This window comes from Lepus europaeus, chromosome 7, assembly GCF_033115175.1.
Source record: "Lepus europaeus isolate LE1 chromosome 7, mLepTim1.pri, whole genome shotgun sequence".
In the NCBI taxonomy this organism is placed as follows: Eukaryota; Metazoa; Chordata; class Mammalia; order Lagomorpha; family Leporidae; genus Lepus; species Lepus europaeus.
The window spans coordinates 59,555,862-59,577,278 of record NC_084833.1 but is presented as its reverse complement, the minus strand read 5'-3'; the positions used below and the strand labels follow the sequence as shown (position 1 = coordinate 59,577,278).

General features: G+C 36.8%; 3 protein-coding genes across 3 annotated transcripts; all 3 read left to right on the top strand.

Moving 5' to 3' along the window:
- Positions 1-708: 708 nt before the first annotated feature.
- Positions 709-1,674, top strand: LOC133764485 (olfactory receptor 52N4). The gene has a single exon (XM_062198161.1). The coding sequence runs from the start codon at positions 709-711 to the stop codon at positions 1,672-1,674; it is 966 nt and encodes a 321-aa protein (XP_062054145.1).
- Positions 1,675-4,724: 3,050 nt separating this feature from the next.
- Positions 4,725-9,134, top strand: LOC133763787 (olfactory receptor 52N4-like). The gene is made up of 2 exons (XM_062197527.1): positions 4,725-4,775; positions 8,100-9,134. Exons 1-2 carry the CDS (start codon positions 4,725-4,727, stop codon positions 9,132-9,134), a joined length of 1,086 nt encoding a protein of 361 aa, XP_062053511.1.
- A 10,880-nt stretch (positions 9,135-20,014) lies between these two features.
- Positions 20,015-20,977, top strand: LOC133763785 (putative olfactory receptor 56B2). The gene has a single exon (XM_062197526.1). It carries the CDS (start codon positions 20,015-20,017, stop codon positions 20,975-20,977), a length of 963 nt encoding a protein of 320 aa, XP_062053510.1.
- Positions 20,978-21,417: the final 440 nt, after the last annotated feature.

Sequence of the window (21,417 nt, the reverse complement as noted above, 5' to 3'; positions counted from 1 at the left end):
CAATATTTGCAGATCTCCAATTGTGATGAGAAGTTTATTATGATAAAAAATTTAAAGTGTTCCTGGAATGCGTATTGCTCAGACACAGAGAAGGACAAGAATGAGACACCTTAAAATGAGAAGACTATCAAAAACTTCATACACTTAGAGACTTCAAGCCCTATTGAGAAATAAATCATTTCATATTTCCAAAATGCTTTGCACAATGCCTCCATAACCAAGAATAAATATCAGTGATTAAGAATGAGAATTTAAAAATCTGCATCATGTTTATTGGGTCATCAGAGAAGTAATCAAAGGTATCTTCTATAAGATCACATTCATAGTGAGATGTGTGTCCTAAGTAAAATACTCTAAAAAACACTTTTAGAAAAAAAGTGACAATTATACTTAATAATTATAATGATAATCCTGTGAGAATGAGTATCTTTTTAGAAAATCAATATAGAATAAATGTCTGTGATGATAACTTAGGTTGCTGAAGAAGAAATCATGAAATGAAGCAGTAAATTAGTCATAAACATAAATTAAACAATCAAATAAAATTATTCCTGAGCAATCAGAAAACTTGATTATTTGATCATTAAAATGTATTTGTTATTTTTAAAATCTGGGGAAGCATGAAACAGCAACCATTAATTAGACTTTTTATTGTGTTTTCTTATTGTAGGAAATCCCACACAAATTTTAAGTCACAAATGATTGACCATGGTAATCCTGAATAAAACAGTCTTGACACCAGTTTCATTTGTTTTGAATGGAGTCCCAGGACTGGAGGACATGCATGTCTGGATTTCCTTCCCGTTTTGCTCCATGTATGTGGTGGCTATCGTTGGGAATTGTGGACTGCTCTACCTCATCCGCTATGAGGACTCCCTGCACAGGCCCATGTACTACTTCTTGGCTATGCTTTCCCTTACTGATCTTGTCATGTGTTCCAGTACAATCCCTAAAGCCCTCTGCATCTTCTGGTTTCATCTCAAGGAAATTGGATTTAATGACTGCCTGGTCCAGATGTTCTTCACCCACATCTTCACAGGCATGGAGTCTGGGGTGCTCATGCTTATGGCCCTGGATCGCTATGTGGCCATCTGCTACCCTCTGCGCTACTCAACCATCCTCACCAATCCTGTCATTGCCAAGGTTGGACTCGCCACCTTCCTAAGAGGAGTGCTGCTCATTATTCCCTTCACCTTCCTCACCAAGCGCCTGCCCTTCTGCAGAGGCAATACAATTCCCCACACCTACTGCGACCACATGTCTGTGGCCAAGTTATCCTGTGGTAACATCAAGATCAATGTGATCTATGGGCTGATGGTTGCCCTCCTGATTGGGGGCTTTGACATCCTGTGCATTGCAGTCTCCTACACCATGATCCTGCGGGCAGTGGTCAGCCTTTCCTCGGCAGATGCTCGGCAGAAGGCCTTCAGCACCTGCACTGCCCACATCTGTGCCATTGTGTTCTCCTACAGTCCAGCCTTCTTCTCCTTCTTTTCCCATCGCTTCGGGAGCCACACAATCCCTCCTTCTTGCCACATCATTGTGGCCAATATTTACCTGCTCCTGCCTCCTACTATGAATCCTGTGGTCTATGGCGTGAAAACAAAGCAGATACGAGACTGTGTTGTAAGGATCCTTTCAGTTTCTAAGGGTACAGAATCCCATGGCGTATAAAATTAGTTTTTCCGTGAGCAATGGGAGACCAGGAGGAAGAGCCTGGCTCCTGGCTTCAGATTGGTGCAGCACTCCGGCCGTAGCTGCCATTTGGGGGTGAACCAACGGAAGGAAGAGTTTTCTCTCTCTCTCTCTCTCTCACTAACTCTGACTGCCAAAAAAAAAATTGTGCTGAGCAAAATAAGTCCAACACAAAAGGGTACATATTGTATGATTCTATTTACATAAAATGCCAGAATAAGTAAATTCATAGAAAAGAAAGCAAATTAATGTTCACCAGGGGTTGGAAAAAAAGAATAGAAATTGAAGACTTAATGGGTCTGAGGTTTCCTTTGAAGTAATGTTTCTTTTGAAGAAACATTATGAAATTAGAAAGTAGTGATAGTGGTACTTCACTGTGAATGTAATAAAACTCACTGAATTTTATAATTTAATATTGCTGAGATGGTTCATTTTATGTTGCTTCTATGACTTTCATCTTAATAAAAAGTTAAAATTAAAGTTCAAATAGTTTTCCACATGCATATCTATTAATATTAATTAATATCAATTTCTGTAAAAGAAATTAGATTAGAAAATAGTAGTATTGGAGCCTGCACTGTGGTAGTGGGTAAAGTCACTGCCTGTGGAAGCAGCAACCCATATGGTCATCAGTTCAAGTCCTGGAAGCTTCACTTCCGATTCAGCTCTCTGCTATGGTCTGGGAAAGCAGTAGAAGATGGCCCAAGTCCTTGGGGCCCTGCACCCTCATAGGAGACCCGGAAGAAGCTCCGGGCTTCTGGCTTTGGATCGGCCCAGTTCTGGCTGTTGGGGCCATATGGAGAGTGAACCAGCGATGGAAGTCCTCCTTCTCTCTGTCTCTGCCTCTCTGTAACTCTGCCCATCAAATAAATAAATAAATCTTCTTAAATATAATAACAATATACATGTTTTAATATAGTTTCAATAGGGTTTTCCAATTCAATCCCATCAATGTGACAAGTACCAAGACCATCTCACTAGTCCAAGTGATCAATTTCTAGTCACAATTGATCATAATGATAGGACTAAGAGTCAAAGGGATCACATAAACAAGATTAGTGTCTGCAAATAATAACCGATAGAATCAAAAAGGGAGCGAATGATCCAACATGGCAAGCGGGATACACAGCAGACTCATAGAATGGCAGATGTCCTAAATAGCACTCTGGCCTCAGAATCAGCCCTTAAGGCATTGGGATCTGGCTGAAGAGCCCATGAGAGTATTGTAGGCATGGAAAGCCAAGACACTCTGGCAGAAAAAAAAAAACAAACCTATATGAAAGATCTCTGAGAGTGAGATCCCAGTAGAAAGAACGGGTCATCAAAGAAGGAGGTACCTTTCTCTGAAGGGAAGAGAGAACTTCCACTTTGACTATGACCTTATCTAAATGAGATCAGAGTCGGCAAACTCAAGAGGCCTCCATAGCCTTGGCAACTCATGACAAGAGCTAGGGTGATTACTGACGCCATAAACAAGAGTGTCAAATTGTTAAGTCAACAACAGGAGTCACTGTGCACTTACTCAACATGTAGGATCTCTGTCCTTAATGTGTTGTACAATGTGAAGTAATGCTATAACTAGTACTCAAACAGTATTTTACACTTTATGTTCTGTGTGGGTGCAAACTTTTGAAATCTTTACTTACATATGCTAAATTGATCTTCTGTATATAAAGATAATTGAAAATGAATCTTGATGTGAATGGAATGGGAGAGGGAGCAGGAGAAGGGAGGGTTGTGGGTTGGAGGGATTTTATGGGGCGGAAAAAGCCACTGTAACCCATAAGCTGTACTTTCAAAATTTATGTTCATTAAATAAAAGTTAAAAAAATAGTATAGATGTTTCAATATAGTTTCACTAAGGTTTTGGAACAAAACATGTATATCTTATGTACATTGTTAAATGATATAGGTAGGCAGATGATGTATATATTACAGAAATGAAATATATCTTAAATTACACCTATATTATGGAATTTAAGGGTGTTATTTAACTTTCTAAATTAATTGTTACTGTGGAAAGTAATAAACATATGGAATTACTCTTATACATTAAATAAATATTTAGTATTCAGTTAAGTTATTAGTTGCATTTTAATATGGCCATTCTCACCACCATCATTAGATAGTCAAACTTTAGGCATATAATTCTTTCTTTCTTTTTTTTTTTAGGCACTTTTTTTTTTAACTTTTATTTAATGAATATAAATTTCCAGTGTACAGCTTATGGATTACAATGGCTTCCCCCTCCCATAACTTCCCTCCGAACCGCAACCCTCCCCTCTCCCGCTCCCTCCCCCCTTTCATTCACATCAAGATTCATTTTCAATTCTCTTTATATAGGCATATAATTATTTCTAATTCCATGTGTTTGCATAGTAAGCCAAAAGTTTTCATGAGTTTCTACATTGCCATAATATCCCATCAGTAACCTCACCTGAATATAAACTTATGAAAAACCAGAGCTCATGGTATCTGATCCTTTTTTTCATAGTTGTTAGCTTGCCTTGGAGAGGACTAAGTACTCAGTGATGTGAGCTGAATACATACATGCAAAATTCTATGAACAAAAGAATAAATGAATGTATGTGAGTGCTTGAAACATTCGGTACTTAAGTTTTCAACTTGTGTCTCACAGAGCATCACAAAGCAACAAACACAACTCTGTAATAAATGCTAAATTTACTAGTTTTATTAAAATTGACGTGCACATTCTCATCTCCTTCCAACTTATGCAGTGTGACACATAAGCACCCAGAGATGGATACGCACATATGAAGATGCAGCCTTATTTATGCACCACTTGACATAAGATTGTCTAAGAATGGAGAGCCTGCACCCTGCCCTCCTGCCATGGGGATAAGCTGCTTTCCCACACCAGGACCTGCATTTCTAACGCCTGAAATAGACCCCTGGGGTATACAACACATATTTTTCCTTTAAGGGCTTGGTACGATAGTACAATTATCAAGATGTCCCTAAGCTGAGCATCATGCATGTACATATACCACTCGATTCTTTTAATGAAGATGAATACCTGGACCACGTTGCTTTCAGCTCAGTGTTTTGCTGTCCAGAAAGTAGGTATTGAAGTGCACACAAAGGGGTGGGGGTCTAGTGATAGGAAATTTTAAGTATAGAAAAGCTTTGAATGTGCATGAATTGTTTATGATAGTCTGAGAAATACACATTCAACTACATTAACAACGTCTGAAGGCCAAATTGTTGAGAAATTTGATTCATTTGCAGAATGTTTTTTTTTAAAACAAATTCTATAACATTTTCTGATGATTCCAAATATCCATGTTATTTTCTTAACCAAACAGGAATTATGCATTCTGTTGTGATAGAAGTCAGGTCTAAATTATTCCCATGAAGAAGGGAGAAGTGGATGATTTGTAGGGAATAGTCTTTGACTATAGTAAGAACACCGATGCATCTTACTGATCCTCCCAGGATTCATCAGAACGAGAGTACAGTTTTCTTTGTTCATTTCTGAAAACCGTTGTCCCTATGTCTCATCAATTTTAGATAGCAGCCCCTAGTTGAGGAGCCCACTGTCATGGGAAGAGAAGCTTAAACATTAAGAATAGTCCAGTGAGGGAACAAATGTACTAACCAGCATATTTGGGAATGATGAGAGACTACAGATGTTATTAAGTTATACTGTACAGATTATGAAATTCTCATGTTAATGCTACCATTTTAATAGAGTTTTCCTCAACCAAAGCATGATACACTTTTTCCTTACAAGAACAATTCCATTATGATGTAGTGAAATACTTTTAAACTCGTTTTGGGAAAAATTCTAATTTACTTTGTGATTAATACTGTATTACTTAAGTGTAATTGTGTACTCTCTACTGACCATTTTTAATGCCTTGACCATTACTGTGTATAATAATAAAATCAGTTTTAATAATAAAAGCTAGATTGATAAATCACAAGGTATCCAAATACAATATCTATCTTATGTTAGGAAGATATTCTTCAGAATATATTACATGAAATCTCATGAATTTATTTTCTATTTTTAATCAAGGAATATCTATGTTTTCCCTAATTTCCCTATTTGTTTCTGTTGTATAAATGGCTACATAAAGAGCTAACTATTTGAATGTATTGAAGAAAAATGGGTATGAAAATTTGGTATATACTGGCAAAATATCAAAATAAATTTAAAAGTTCTACTTATTACCTTGGTAATCAATTATATTTTATATATATATTTATATATATATATGTATGTATGCATGCAGTGTGTGCATTTGTGTACAAAAAGGCATCAAAAGTTCATGAGAAATGCCCATTTTACTTAAATTCCATTCTCCATGAACTTTTTGAATTATCTCTATATAGACAGCAACATGTATATATAGGTGTGTGTGATGGACATATACATGTACTTGTATAAATTATTATAGATTTTATTTCTTATAAATATCTATAAAAGTTGTGTGAAAAATACATTTTATGCACACTTATCAAGCACATTTACGAGCCTGACAAAAAATACTTGGTGACAATGTTGGCACTCAGAGATACACAACTCATGGTTTAAGCCCATGAGATTATTCCACAATGCAAATCTTCAAGGCTTTTATTAGCCTTGTGATTATTCACTTAGGGCCAACCACTGATGCTAAAGATAAAATTGAGCATCAACTAATAAGCTGCTATACAGTTTCCATAATTGTCCTGTTTCTAAAACTTCTGTGTTTGAACAAAGTGAGGAAGAGAATTATTTCATTGTTTCCTGATACTTGCTGTGAAGAAATTTTACCAAATCTAAAAATGAAACAATTTGATCTATTAGTTTAAATTGCACTACATAAAACCTCTTGAAAACTGTTTCAGAGAAATGATCCTGGCCCAATATTTTCTTGCTTTTCTTTCTAATTAATAGGTTCTCCTAAGTTTGATATGTGTTTGCTGTGTTAGCATGTTTTCTTTTGCCCAGAAAATCTTTTAGTATACTCCAGTATGATTATCATTTTTATATACCTCTTTGTTACTTCAACACACACTTTGTGGTTTTTAAAAAAAATCACTGTGAATCACGACAAAGTTATAATTTATTTCTCAAGTCTATGCATTGTTTCTATTGTTTTCCACAATTTATAATGAGCATACTAGAAGTTTTGCTTTCTTGTGATTTATGAAGTAGATATTTATAGTTTTATTTCTTGTAGTGGTGATTTTTATGTTTTCCAAGTAACATTTAGAGAAACGCTTTTAACATTGTGTGAAAAATAATATGTAATTAGAATTCTAAAACCATCAAAATGATAAAAAAAAAACTATATTCAGACATATACCCTTTCCCAAAACATGTCTTCCATGCACAATGAAAAAAATATATATATATATATTCAGATACACTGATAGTACTATCACATATAATAGAGGAGAGGAGGTTTCTTAGGTGAGAACTATTTAGAAAAACGGGGAAGTACTCTAATTCAGAGAGGCAAGAGGGCAAATACTTCCCTATAAGACCTAGATGGGTGGGAAAGGACAAGAATTGATCGTGTCTAACTGTCATAAAAATGTTTTACAGTTCTCATAGAGTTAAAGAAATTTTGAGATCTCTACATCAAAAACTAAGTGAAAATAAATAATATAAAATATTGACTGAAGAAAAAATGCAACTGTGATACCTGGTTACTTAGCAAAAAGGGATAATACCTAAATTAAAAGAATGAACCAACACCAAATAATTAAAACAACAATTATTTCAAAGAAAAAGAGATGGTAAATAAGAATGGATATGGCCAGCAACATGGCTCAATAGGCTTATCCTCTGCCTACTGCACCAGCACACCAGGTTCTAGTCCCGGTCGGAGCACCTGATTCTGTCCCGGTTGCTCCTCTTCCAGTCCAGCTCTCTTCTGTGGCCCGGGAAGGCAGTGGAGGATGGCCCAAGTCCTTGGGCCCTGCACCCACATGGGAGACCAGGAGAAGCACCTGGCTCCTGGCTTCAGATCAGCGTGGTGTGCCGGCCGCAGCGGCCATTGAAGGGTGAACCAACGGTAAAGGAAGAGCTTTCTCTCTGTCTCTCTCTCTCACTGTCCACTCTGCCTGTCAAACAAAACAAACAAAACAAAAAACAATAGTTACACTTGACTAAGTCTTCATGAGGATTGCGTCTGTATTTTTCCTTAAAGATAATGTAGATGCCATGGATTGATAGAACCTGACACATAGCAGCTGCCAAATAGGTTTAAGTTGAATGAATTAAACAGTCGTGTTTGGTTTCAATTACATTTAAGTAAACGTTAGCTGGAAATTTAAATTTAATTGTTTGATATTATTGCATACTATTTAACAGAGAAAAGAAAGAGGAGGGAATAGAGACATCACAATTGAAATTTTTTATTTTTCTATGTTTTCTAATCTCGTAGTGTGAAGAACCAAAAAGAAACAAAAAAGTAAAATCACAAGAGCTTATCAAAGATTTTGCCACCCTAATCTCACTGATGCTGAATCAAACAGACCTTACCCCAAGCTCATTCACTCTTAATGGGATCCCAGGACTGGAGGACATGCATGTCTGGATTTCCTTCCCGTTTTGCTCCATGTATGTTGTGGCTATCGTTGGGAATTGTGGACTGCTCTACCTCATTTGCTATGAGGACTCCCTGCACAAGCCTATGTATTACTTCTTGGCTATGCTTTCCCTTACTGATCTTGTCATGTGTTCCAGTACAATCCCTAAAGCCCTCTGCATCTTCTGGTTTCATCTCAAGGAAATTGGATTTAATGACTGCCTGGTCCAGATGTTCTTCACCCACACCTTCACAGGCATGGAGTCTGGGGTGCTCATGCTTATGGCCCTGGATCGCTATGTGGCCATCTGCTACCCTCTGCGCTACTCAACCATCCTCACCAATCCTGTCATTGTCAAAGTTGGGCTTGCTACTTTGCTTAGAGCAGTCCTGCTCATCATTCCCTTGATCTTCATCACCAAGCAGCTACCCTATTGCAGAGGCAACATAATACACCATACATATTGTGACCAGCTATCAGTAGCCAAGTTATCCTGTGGTAACATCAAGATCAATGTGATCTATGGGCTGATGGTTGCCCTCCTGATTGGGGGCTTTGACATCCTGTGCATTGCAGTCTCCTACACCATGATCCTGCGGGCAGTGGTCAGCCTTTCCTCGGCAGATGCTCGGCAGAAGGCCTTCAGCACCTGCACTGCCCACATCTGTGCCATTGTGTTCTCCTACAGTCCGGCCTTCTTCTGTTTCTTTTTTAACCGCTTCGGGAGCCACACAATCCCTCCTTCTTGCCACATCATTGTGGCCAATCTTTACTTGCTCCTGCCTCCCACTATGAACCCTATTGTCTACGGGGTTAAAACCAAGCAGATAAGAGATTGTATCATAAAGATTTTTTCAGATTCTAAGGATATCAAATCCTATAACATATGAAAAGGACGTTTGTCAAGAAAGGAGAAGAAAAGGAAGAGATGGGAAATGAAAGAAGGGGAAGTGCATCCAGGGGAGAAGAAGAGGAAGAAAGGTATTTTTGTCAGCTGTTTAATAAGATCTAATGATGAGTTTCTAGGAGTCCTGTTTGAGTTGAGTGCTGCATTCCCATTAAATGTCTTTCTAATGACAGGATCACTTGCATGCCCTCCCTACGAGCTTTTCCTTTTCTCAAACTTGTGAACAACTGTTCTTATTCTTCATCATAATTTCCATGAGCAAACTCAGAGGACGTGAAATCAATTATCAAAAGAAATAAATCCAGATGCTAATTCGTCTGTTTTCATAGTGATGGGAATGTCCAGTTTGAAAATTGTTACTTCCCTATAGAAAATATGTGCTATCATTGCCAAATTTCTTCTATTTTCATCATACTCTCTCGTTTTTAAGTTTAATTTTATTTATTTGAAAGGCCTGCACTGTGGGTTAAAGCCCTGTTCTGAGGAGCTGCATCCCATGTGGGTGCCAATTCTAGTTCTGGCTGCTCCTCTTCCAATCCAGCTCTGTGCTATGACCTGGGAAAGCAGCATAAGATGGCCCAAGTCCTTGGGCTCCTGCACTCACATGGGAGACCCAGAGGAAGCTCCTGGTTCCTGGCTTCGGTTTTGCACAGCTCTTGCTGTTGTGGCCATCTGGGGAAAAAACCAGCAGATGGAAGACCTCTCTCTCTGTCTCTATCTCTCTATATAACGCTGTCATTCAAATAAACAAAATAAATCTTTAAAAAATTTTATTTACTTGAAAGACAGAGAAACATGAGCCAGCATTGCGGCATAGAAAATTAACTTGCTGCCTGCAATGCTGGCATCCCATATGGGTGCTGGTTCAAATCCAGCTACTCCACTTCTGATCCAGCTCCCTGATAATGTCCTGAGGAAAGCAGCAGAAGATGGTCCAAGTGTTTGGACCCTTACGCCCACATGGGAGTATAGGATGAAACCTCTGTATCCTGGCTTCTACTTGGTTGTGGCCATCTGGGGAGTGAACCAGTGGATAGAAGATATCTCTTTCTCTCTGTCTCTCTCTCTCTCTCTCTCTTGCTCTCGCTCTCTTTCTCTCTCTGTAGCTTTCAAATAAATAAATGAATCTTTTAAAAAGTTGAGATACAGAGAAAGACAGAGATATCCCATCTACCACTTCACTTTCCAAATGCCTACAACAGTGAGGGCTGGGCCAAACTGAAGCCAGGATCTGGGAATTCATCTGGGTCTCCAAGAGTGGCACTTAGGGGGTACATTAGCAGGAAGCTGGATTAGAAATTGAGATGGGACTTGAGCCCAGGCACTCCAATGTACAGCACCAGAATCACAGGTAGTATCATAATTGCTAAGCCAACTCACACTTAAATGCACGCTGTCTTCTTGATGAAGAAGCTAAGCTTATCTATGAGATCACAAGCATGAGGATTCAGCATCTGGATTTTTAATTTGGACATGGATTAGTCATCTGAACACTTTCCTCCTAGTAAAATGCTACCTAAACAAAATGCTACCAGACCAGTAAGATAAGCAGTTCTGTTAAAAAATGGCCTTCAAAAACATAGTTTGAAGAGAAAGAGAAAGAAATCGTATTTTAAAAAGAATAGTAAATGTTTGAGAATGCATCTCATGGAATTAACCCTACATTATCTTTTTTTAAAGTTCTTACAAATAAATAGAAAAAAACCATCATTTGATGTCTATATCACGTAAGTATTGTCAATTTTATGGGACTATGTAGTGAATTCAATTATTTAAGCCCTCTGTTTTCAACTGACAGGAATATGTATTTTCCTCCTAATTTAGTTTATGTGTACTCATGAATTTCAACTTAATTATATCAAGTTTTGCTTTACTATTTTCATTTTAAAATCATGTAAAATAGTCATCCTATTCCTCAAACTGTAGATACTCGCTGTATTCCAACCCCTTTTCTATTCACATTAAAGGCAAACAAATTGTCCAACACTCGTTTTCTCCAATTTATATGCACAAAATTACTTTTCATGAAGTTGTCTTTCCCACTCATCACCTGGAAATGCTTCTTAAATTTCACCAGTGCCTTTACAGTTAAGTCAGATGGATCATTTCCTGTTCTCACTAACACTACTCCCCAGGAACACTGAATGCGATTCATTTATTCCCACTGTCTTGAAATAGATTTTTTGTTCCTTCAGAAACACTAATCATTTCCTGATTGTCACCATCTTTGACAAACACTCTTTACAAACATCAGTATTATATGGAGACATTACTTACCTTTTCCTTGCTCTTGAAATTAATGGGATAGATTCTAAGTAGTCTTAGTTGAATGTGATCCATGCTGTTTTTAATAACAAAATTTAAAAAGCAAGGACTGTAGGGATTTGTGTATGTTAACTTTATTTTTCTAGTACTTTTGTGTTATTTTCTTGCCATATTTGTCAGCATACATTGTTTATAGCATAGAGCATTTTAATTTGAACTTAAAATTTCTTGTTTAGTTCTGTTTATTTCTTGAAGGGAGCTTTTGGGACATGTTCAAAATTTGGTATATTTTTACTTTATTTCTCATTTTTAAAAATTTCTTTAAAAAGATTTACTTATTTATTTGAAAGGCAGCATGAGAGAGAGATAGAGATGTAGAGAGATAGAGAGAGAGAGAGAGGAAGAGAGAGAGAGAGAGATGTAGAAACAGAGAGAAAGAGCATCCTCTAGTTCACTTCCCAAATGGCTAGACCATCCAAAACTAGAGATAGAAGCTTCATCTGTGTCTCTCACATGGGTGCAGGGACACAAACTCTTGCGCTATGTTCTGTTGCTTTTCCAGTATCATTGACAGAGGGCTGAATTGAAGTGGAATTCCTGGGACTTGAACTGAGGCTCCTATGGGATGCCAGCATTACAGCCAGCAGCTTATCCTGCTGCGGAGCCACATTGGCCCCTTCCTTAATCAACTTACCAGAAGTATATCTATATTCATATTTTCAAAAACTTAGGTTTTGTTTTCACTAATATTTCATGTTTAATTTTCCCAGTCCCATTACACTAATTTTTGCCCTTGTCTTATATTGTGTCTTTTTTAAGTTCATTCACTTGTTTTTGTCTGATTTCTCTAAAATGTTTGCTTTACTTTACGAATTCATATTATTCTTTTGATTGAGTTTTAAAGTTCAAAGAAGTACGACAAATAATTTTGACATGTATTTTAGATATGCCACTCAAATTTTAGTAATGTAATTCTTTAATTATAGTTTATTTTGTATGTATTGCTTTTTTCCCCCTCAAGTTACTTGGTAGCCTATATCTTAAATTCTGACATAACTGTTCTTATATTATTAATATGTAATTTTATTCTATTATAGTCAAATAAAATGATTTGTTGATGTTAATTTTGAGGAGAGAATGAGACTTTCTTTAAGTCAGTGTGTATTTGATTTACGTGTACACATTGTGTGAATTGGCTAATAAATGTGTGTTCTCTTCCTGTTGTGAAATTCTGTACCCCTGTCTTTATTCATGCTTGTTATTTATGTTATTCATGATTTTCTAGCCCACCAAAATATAAAATCCTGAGGGCAGAAACATTTCTTTTCTTGTGCAGCATAGCAACTATAACATCCACCAAAAGACATGATGTATGTATGTGCACATACATTAAACTTACACACACACAAACACAGACACAACATTAAAGACATATTTGTTGAGTAAATAAATGACTATATTGAGGAAATTATCAAGTTAGTAAAAGTGTAGATCAGGTAAGATGAGTAAAAAGGGACCCAGTAAAGGGTATATTCCATCTGGATTGTGAAATAACAGTTACAAAAAGGCAAATATTCTATGATTTTATTTATTTTTATTATTTGAGTGGCAGAGATAAAAAGAAGCAGACATATTGAAAGAGGCAGAGAGTTCACATCTGTGTGTTTACCCCCCCAAATTTCCCCATTGTCAAGACCTCAGTCAAGGTCCTCAATCAGGAACCCAACTGCTTGATGCATCACCTGCTGCCTCCCTGAGTGTATACTCACAGGAATCTGGAATCAAGAGCACAGCTGGAACTTGAACTACAGCACTCCCGTCTGGGAAGCAAGAATCTCAATGCCACATACCACCCATGGGTTCCATGTCTATAAGACATATAAAGTAGCTAACTTCATAGAAACAAAAAGTAGAAGAGCACTTGTCAGGTGCAATGCTGTTTTCAGGGATGGTGGTGGAAGAAATTTAGGTTTGTCGTCTAAAGTCTCCATTTTACAAAATGAAAAAGTTTCAGACATGTGGCACACAACACTGTGAATATACTTACTACTGAAGTGTGCACTTAAATTGGTCAAGATAGTGAATTTTATGTTGTGTATTTTGTAACCACAATGTGAGGGTTTAGAACAAATAAATAAAATGACTATGCAAAACAAAACATCAGGCATAATAAGCATAAAAGAAAATCCAAAGTTCTTAAAAAAGTGAACAGAGGCATGATAGGAACTGCAGTATTAAGGTCTCTGGATACAAAAGAAGGTGATGTTTTCTGTGAAGAATTAAGTTATATTTTGCAGTCATAATTTTTCTTGCCAAAAAGGTACAAGATTTCAGTGGCATATCATGAGTATGTATTTGATTCATGAATTGGAATCAGCTGGCAGCTCTGTTAATCTAGATAAAAATTATCTTGCTGAACTCATTAGGGGTTTGTCAGTGAGTAGTCAATTGACTAGTTAACTTGAGTTGGTTAGAGTAGAACCACCACTGTTGGAGTATAACGCACTTTGCTATAGCTGACTTTGCATCCTCAGTGGAAAGCCCGAGCTGCTTCTTTATAATATCATTGACTAGGTTCCAAGAGAAGAGGAAAAGTGCATGCACTTTTGCAAGCTTATCCTTATATCAACTTTGTTACTTCTGATTGACCAAACCAAGTCACACAGTCAAGCTCAACATAGTAAACATAAGGACTGCAAATTTGAAGGATAAATGTTATAAAATACACAGAAATTAATTAATTGAGGACTTTGATGGGTAAAAGTAAAGTCTTCTTTATCTGAGCACAATTTCAACAATGCTCACCAAACCAATTCTCTAATACTACTAAATTTTGAATGTTTTCCTCCTTGTCTTCACCAGTCTTTGTAGTTGTAAAATACACAAGAGTTTGCCTTACTGGAATCTGTGTCTTGAGTGTCTGGAAGATGCTTGGTGCTTTACTAATGACAGCTAATGTATGTTTTTGAACAATGCAAAACATGCTGTTTAAAAACTCTGGATTTCCTTTCTGATTTGTGAGTAGCTTCACTCACGTATAAAATATATTTTATGACTCACAAAAATTAATCAATATTTATTGAACTTTATCCATGTTTAACTTCTTCATTTCCGAATTAAATCCCTCAGCAAATTTTAAAATGAATTTAAGATCTTGACTGAAAAAAATAAATAAAAATCAAAAAAAGGGTTGTGAAGTTTGAAAAAATTATTATTCATTGATGGTAAAAGACATATTATTTATACATGATATAATAGAACATGAAAATCTGATTGAATAAAATGGCGTATGGAAGAAAAGAGCTACATAAGATGAATAAGAGAAAAGATCCAGAAGATGTAAAATTTGAGATGGTGAGCAGCCGACTTCCAAAGAGACACAGTGGGAAGCCAAGTGCATTCCAAGCACTCAGAATCACCGTATGAGCAGGAATGGGGTAGCAGGACAGGAGGATGAGGCAGTTTTCGTGTGGCACAGGGGAACTTCCAAATTAAATCTCGCAGCAAGATAAGAGTTTTTTTCTTTTATGATAACACCAGTTAAGAACCTCGTCTTCCCTTTTCTTCATGTAATGGAGTTCAAACTACCTAATTAAAATAAATCAGAAGTCAAGAATGCCAAGTTGCCTTTGGTGGCTTCTCAAACTAACTCATTATTATTTGATCTTTGGAATTTACCAACCCTACAGAGAGCTTTTCATTTCTGATATGTGGACAAATCCTAGAAACAAAAGGTGAGTGAAAAATCCCTCTGAAATTTCTGGATTAACAAAATTTAAAAATACACAAAATGGTTTTATATTCTAGTTTTCCTTTAAAAAGTCTTTCCAAAAGTTTCTTTGAAGAGAAATCTTTTAAAATCTTTTTATGCCTATGCTTAATAAATCTAGATATGGGGCCAGCCTTGTGGCATAGCATATTAAGCCACTATCATCCCATATGGGTGTCAATTAAAATCCCAGATGCTCTACTTCTGATTCAGTTCCTTGCTAATGGCCTGGGAAAGCAGTAGAGGAGACCCAAGTGCTTGGGCCCAAGAACCCACCTGGGAGACCAGAAGAAGCTCCTGGCTCCTGGAGCAGACCTGGCTGTTGTGGATATTTGGGAAGTGAACCAGCAGATGGAAGACCCCCCCCCCCCAATAACTCTACCTTTTTTTTTAACTTTTATTTAGTAAATATAAATTACCAAAGTATAGTTTATAGATTACAATGGCTTTTCCCTCCCATAATTTCCCTCCCACCTACACCCCTCCCATCTCCTGCTCCCTCTCCCAATCCATTCACATCAAGATTCATTTTCAATTCTCTTTATATACAGATCAATTTAGTATATATTAAGTAAAGATTTCAAAAGTTTGCACCCACACAGAACATAAAGTGTAAATACTGTTTCAGTACTAGTTATAGCATTAATTCACATTGTACAACACATTAAGGACAGAGATCCTACATGAGGAGTAAGTGCACAGTGACTCCTGTTGTTGATTTAACAATTTGACACTCTTGTTTATGGTGTCAGTAATCTCCCTAGGCTCTTGTCATGAGTTGCCAAGGCTATGGAGGCCTTTTGAGTTCACCGACTCTGATCTTATTTAGACAAGGTCATAGTCAAAGTGGAAGTTTTCTCTTCCCTTCAGAGAAAGGTACCTCCTTCTTTGATGACCCGTTCTATCTACTGGGATCTCACTCGCAAGAGATCTTTCATTTAGTTTGTTTGCTTTTTCTTTTTTTTTTTTTTTGCCAGAGTGTCTTGGCTTTCCATGCCTAAAATACTCTCTTGGACTTTTTAGCTGGATCCAAATGCCTTAAGGGCTGATTCTGAGGCCAGAGTGCTGTTTAGGACATCTGCCATTCTAGGAGTCTAATGTGCATCCCGCTTCCCATGTTGGATCATTCTCTCCCTTTTTTATTCTATCAGTTACTATTGGCAGACACTAGTTTTGTTTGTGTGATCCCTTTGACTCTTAGACCTATCAGAGTGATCAATTGTGAACTGAAGATGATCACTTGGACTAGCGTGATGGCCTTGGTACATACCACCTTGATGGGATTGTATTGGAATCCCCTGGCACATTTCTAACTCTACCATTTGGGGCAAGTCCGATTGAGCATGTCCCAAATGGTATATCTCCTCCCTCTCTTTTTCCCATTCTTATATTTAACAGGGATCACTTTTCGGTTAAATTTAAACACCTAAGAAAAATTGTGTGTTAATTACAGAGTTCAACCAATAGTATTAACTAGAACAAAAAAAACCAATACTAAATGGAATAAAGTATTAAATTGCACATCAACAGTCAGGAGAAGGGCGGATCAAGTCACTGTTTCTCATAGTGTCCCTTTGTAGTAAATAAAATCACTTTATTTTTTTTTTAGATTGTAAATTGAAGTTTTTTTTTTAACTTTTATTTAATGAATATAAATTTCCAAAGTACAGCTTATGGATTACAATGGTTTCCCCCCTCATAACTTCCCTCCCACCCGCAACCCTTCCCTTTCCCACTCCCTCTCCCCTTCCATTCACATCAAGATTCATTTTCTATTATCTTTATATACAGAAGATCAGTTTAGTATATATTAAGTAAAGATTTCAACAGTTTGCCCCACATAGCAACGCAAAGTGAAAAAATACTGTTGGAGTACTAGTTATAGCATTAAATAACAGTGTACAGCACATTAAAGACAGAGATCCTACATGATACTTTTTAAAACTTAATTGATTTTCTATGCAATTTAAAATTTAACACCAGGTTTTTGTTTTTTTTTTTCATTTCCAATTATCTTTATATACAGAAGATCGATTCTGTATATACTAAGTAAAGATTTCCTCAGTTTGCACCCACACAGAAACACAAAGTGTTTTAGTACTAGTTATAGCATCACTTCACATTAGACAACACATTAAGGACAGATCCCACATGAGATGTAAGGACACAGTGATTCCTGTTGTTGACTTAACAATTTGACACTCTTGTTTATGGCGTCAGTAATCTCCCTAGGCTCTAGTCATGAGTTGTCAAGGCCATGGAGGCCTTTAGGGTTCGCTGATTTTGATCTTATTCCTATAGGGTCATAGTCAAAGTGGAAGTTCTCTCCTCCCTTCAGAGAAAGGTACCTCCTTCTTTGATGGCCCCATTCTTTCCACTGGGATCTCACTCGCTGAGATCTTTCAGTTAGGGTTTTTTTTTTTTTTTTTCCAGAGTGTCTTGGCTTTCCATGCCTAAAATACTCTCATGGGCTCTTCAGCCAGATCCGAATGCCTTAAGGGCTGATTCTGAGGCCAGAGTGCTATTTAGGACATCTGCCATTCTATGAGTCTGCTGTGTATCCCGCTTCCCATGTTGGATCGTTCTCTCCCTTTTTTATTCTATCAGTTAGTATTAGTAGACACTAGCCTTGTTTGTGTGATCCCTTTGACTCTTAGACCTATCAGAGTGATCAATTGTGAACTGAAGATGATCACTTGGACTAGTGAGATGGCCTTGGTACATGCCACCTTGATGGGATTGTATTGGAATCACCTGGCACGTTTCTAACTCCACCATTTGGGGCAAGTCCGATTGAGCATGTCCCAAATTTAAAAAAAAGTCCTGCACTGAAAACAAAAGAAACACATTTTCTAGAATAAATAAATAAAAATAAATAAATAAATATAGATCCATCAAACCCAAATTAACATCATAGCTACATGATGTGATCAGTACTTTCCCTTAATTGCATTCATCCCTTGAGTTTGACTGCTTTTAGAATGACTTGGGATTTATAGCTCTAGGGAATTTGCTTTTCTTTTACTTCAGTAGGCCCCTGAGTTTCTGCATTGGCCATAAAATCCTAGAATCCATCTGCAGCAGTGTAAACAAGCTCTGAACATACTGAGGTTAATTTACATAACACGAGTCGCATACAGTACCCAAACAGTAAGTACATGGTAGGGGCAAGAGCCAGGGTTATTTTTATCTTTTGCAGAAATTTGGGGATATCTCATAAAAGCTGTGATATTAGCCTCTATGTTGAATGCTTAATGACTGCACTTCAAGCTAATTAACCTGAGTATTGAAAATTTCATAGAATTTAATGTTAGATTTTCCATAACCTTTATACCCTAATATATAATATTAAATTATAGTAAAGTATCAGCACCAATTTTCTTTGGAGTCATATTCATTATTTTTCATAGTGTTTTATTATATATGTTGGATCTTTAGGGTTCTTCATAAGATTTTCCAAGCCCCATATCTAGCTGGCTATATTAAAAATCGTAATTCTCCAGCTCCATGGAATTCCTAAGCATACTCATTAGTATCATGAGTATTTTATAATACAATCTATTCCCTACAAAGTACTCATGCATTTAACATAATGACCTCTAATTTCATCCTTGTTTTGATGAATTACAAGATTTCTTTCAAATGTTATCCCATAAATATGCTCAATTTATATATCCCTGTTAAAAATTTTAAATAAAAGCATTTTAGACTACGCATGCACAAAAATCCCTAGCACTTAGTCTATGCATTAGGTGTCTAAAAGTTAATCCATTAAAAAAATTAAACTTAAGATCCCAAGTGGTGATATCAGAATATTTTCATCTCATCCTACTTCCATGAATACTACCTGGAACATCACAAAAAAGTTCCTGTTTTCCCTTGAAGCTCTATTCCTGTTCAGAGAGGTGAAAATAATTTGGCCTGATTATGGAGTTTTAGGGATAAATAATTTATTTAACAAAGAGAATGAGCCATTTGTAAAGATGTAAATATGTCAAAAATGTAAATGACAAAATGAGAATTCAAAGATACTGAATTCCCCCTTGTTGCTGGGATCCTGGGCGATTGATTCCTTTTCCAGTACTCCCACAGAGATAAGTAAGAATAGTACCATGACGAAGAGTCTGAAAAAAACTGATCTTATAGAAGTTAAGACAATAGTAGTGGTGAAGAGAGAATGGGGGGAATTTAAAGAGGGAGGGATGAAAATGATGTTCAATGGGTACCAAATTAGATAAAGGAAAGATGCTTTAGCATTCTAGTCACAGTAGAGTGAATATAGATAATAGAAATATATTGTAAATCTTATCTGAAAAGAAGAAAAGTAAAAGAAAGGATTTTAAAAGTTTTTACCATAAAAGAATATTAAATGTTTGATGATATAGATATATTTACCCTGATTGGATATTACAAAATGTATACATGAGTTGAAACATCATATTGTAACTCATAAATCTATACTTTTTAAAGTACATAATGTCTAGCTATCTTTTCTATTTTTGCTTTTATATATTTTTAAACTTTTCATTTCTTAAGATTTTTATACTTACAAAACAAAAAGAAGTAGGACAAAGAGTTCCTATATGCCCCACACCCTGCTTCTCCTAGAGTTAATATAGTGTATGGTACATTAGTTGCAATCTGAAAACCACACTCAACTTCCCTTATTACTGATATCCCATAATGGTATGTTTGCCATAGTTAATGAGTTAACCTAAATTAAAGTTTAGTTAAAGGTAGTTTAGAAACTACCTTTATCACTCCCACAGATAAACTTATTTTAAAGCCAAAAATTAATACTAACTGAACATTTTTTCTCTTAGGGAAGAATGTTCCAGAATCTCAGAGTTTCCAACAGCTCTAAATTCCAGGTCTCTGAGTTCATCCTGATGGGATTCCCAGGCATTCACAGCTGGCAGCACTGGCTCTCCCTGCCCTTGGCTCTGCTCTACCTCTTAGCTCTCAGTGCCAACATCCTCATCCTGACCATCATTAACAAAGAGGCAGCACTGCACCAGCCTATGTACCATTTCCTGGGCATCCTGGCTGTGGTGGACATGGGCCTGGCTACCACCATCATGCCTAAGATTTTGGCCATCCTCTGGTTTAATGCCAAAACCATCAGTCTGCCTGAGTGCTTTGCTCAGATGTATGCCATCCACTGTTTTGTGGCCATGGAGTCAGGCATTTTTGTGTGCATGGCCATAGATAGATATGTAGCCATTTGTCTACCACTGCGGTACCCATCAATAATTACTGAATCTTTTGTCATCAAAGCTAATGTGCTCATGGCACTCAGAAACAGTGTGACAACCATTCCAATACCTGTGTTTGCTGCTCAGAGAAAATATTGCTCCAGAAATCAAATCGAGCACTGTCTGTGTTCTAATCTTGGAGTGACTAGTTTATCCTGTGATGATGATAGGACAGTCAAGAGTATCTACCAGCTCCTGCTTGCTTGGACCCTCATGGGAGGTGACCTGGGTTTGATTATTTTATCATATGCTTTGATCCTTCGCTCTGTGTTAAAGCTGAACTCAGTAGAAGCTGCATTTAAGGCCTTAAGTACCTGCACTTCTCATCTCATCCTAATCTTTTTCTTTTACACTGTCATCATTGTCATTTCCATCACTCATAGCGCAACAATGACAGTTCCCCTTGTCCCAGTCCTACTCAACGTGCTACACAATGTCATTCCCCCTGCCCTCAATCCCATGGTGTATGCACTCAAGAATAAGGAGCTCAGGCAGGGCTTGTACAAGGTACTTAGGCTGGAGTTTAAAGACAATTAACATACACTAGACACTCACTTATGTTATTTTCTCCTCATTTTTACCCATTACACACCCCAGTATTTGCAAATGATGAAAATTAAGAAAGGGGGATACCATGGCAACTTTTTAGTTAGTATTAGAAATCGTTGGCCACAAGTCAAGCTTCAGAATAAAAGAGGTGGAAATTATATTTGAAATGCTTGAGTATAAAGCAGAAAGCTTCATCTCAAGGTAACACAAGCTATTTGTCTCAAGGAATCCAAGGAAATGACAAGCAGATACACATGTTATTTTCTTCCCTTCTTGCTTTACTAGAGCTTCCAGACAATATTTGAATAGTGGCAGTAAGAATTAGTGTTCTTTCATTGTCTGCTTCCTTTTTTTTTCTTAATGAAGAGCTTCATCTATTTACATTTGATATGATTAATGATAGGATAGACTTACTCCTGGAGTTTTGC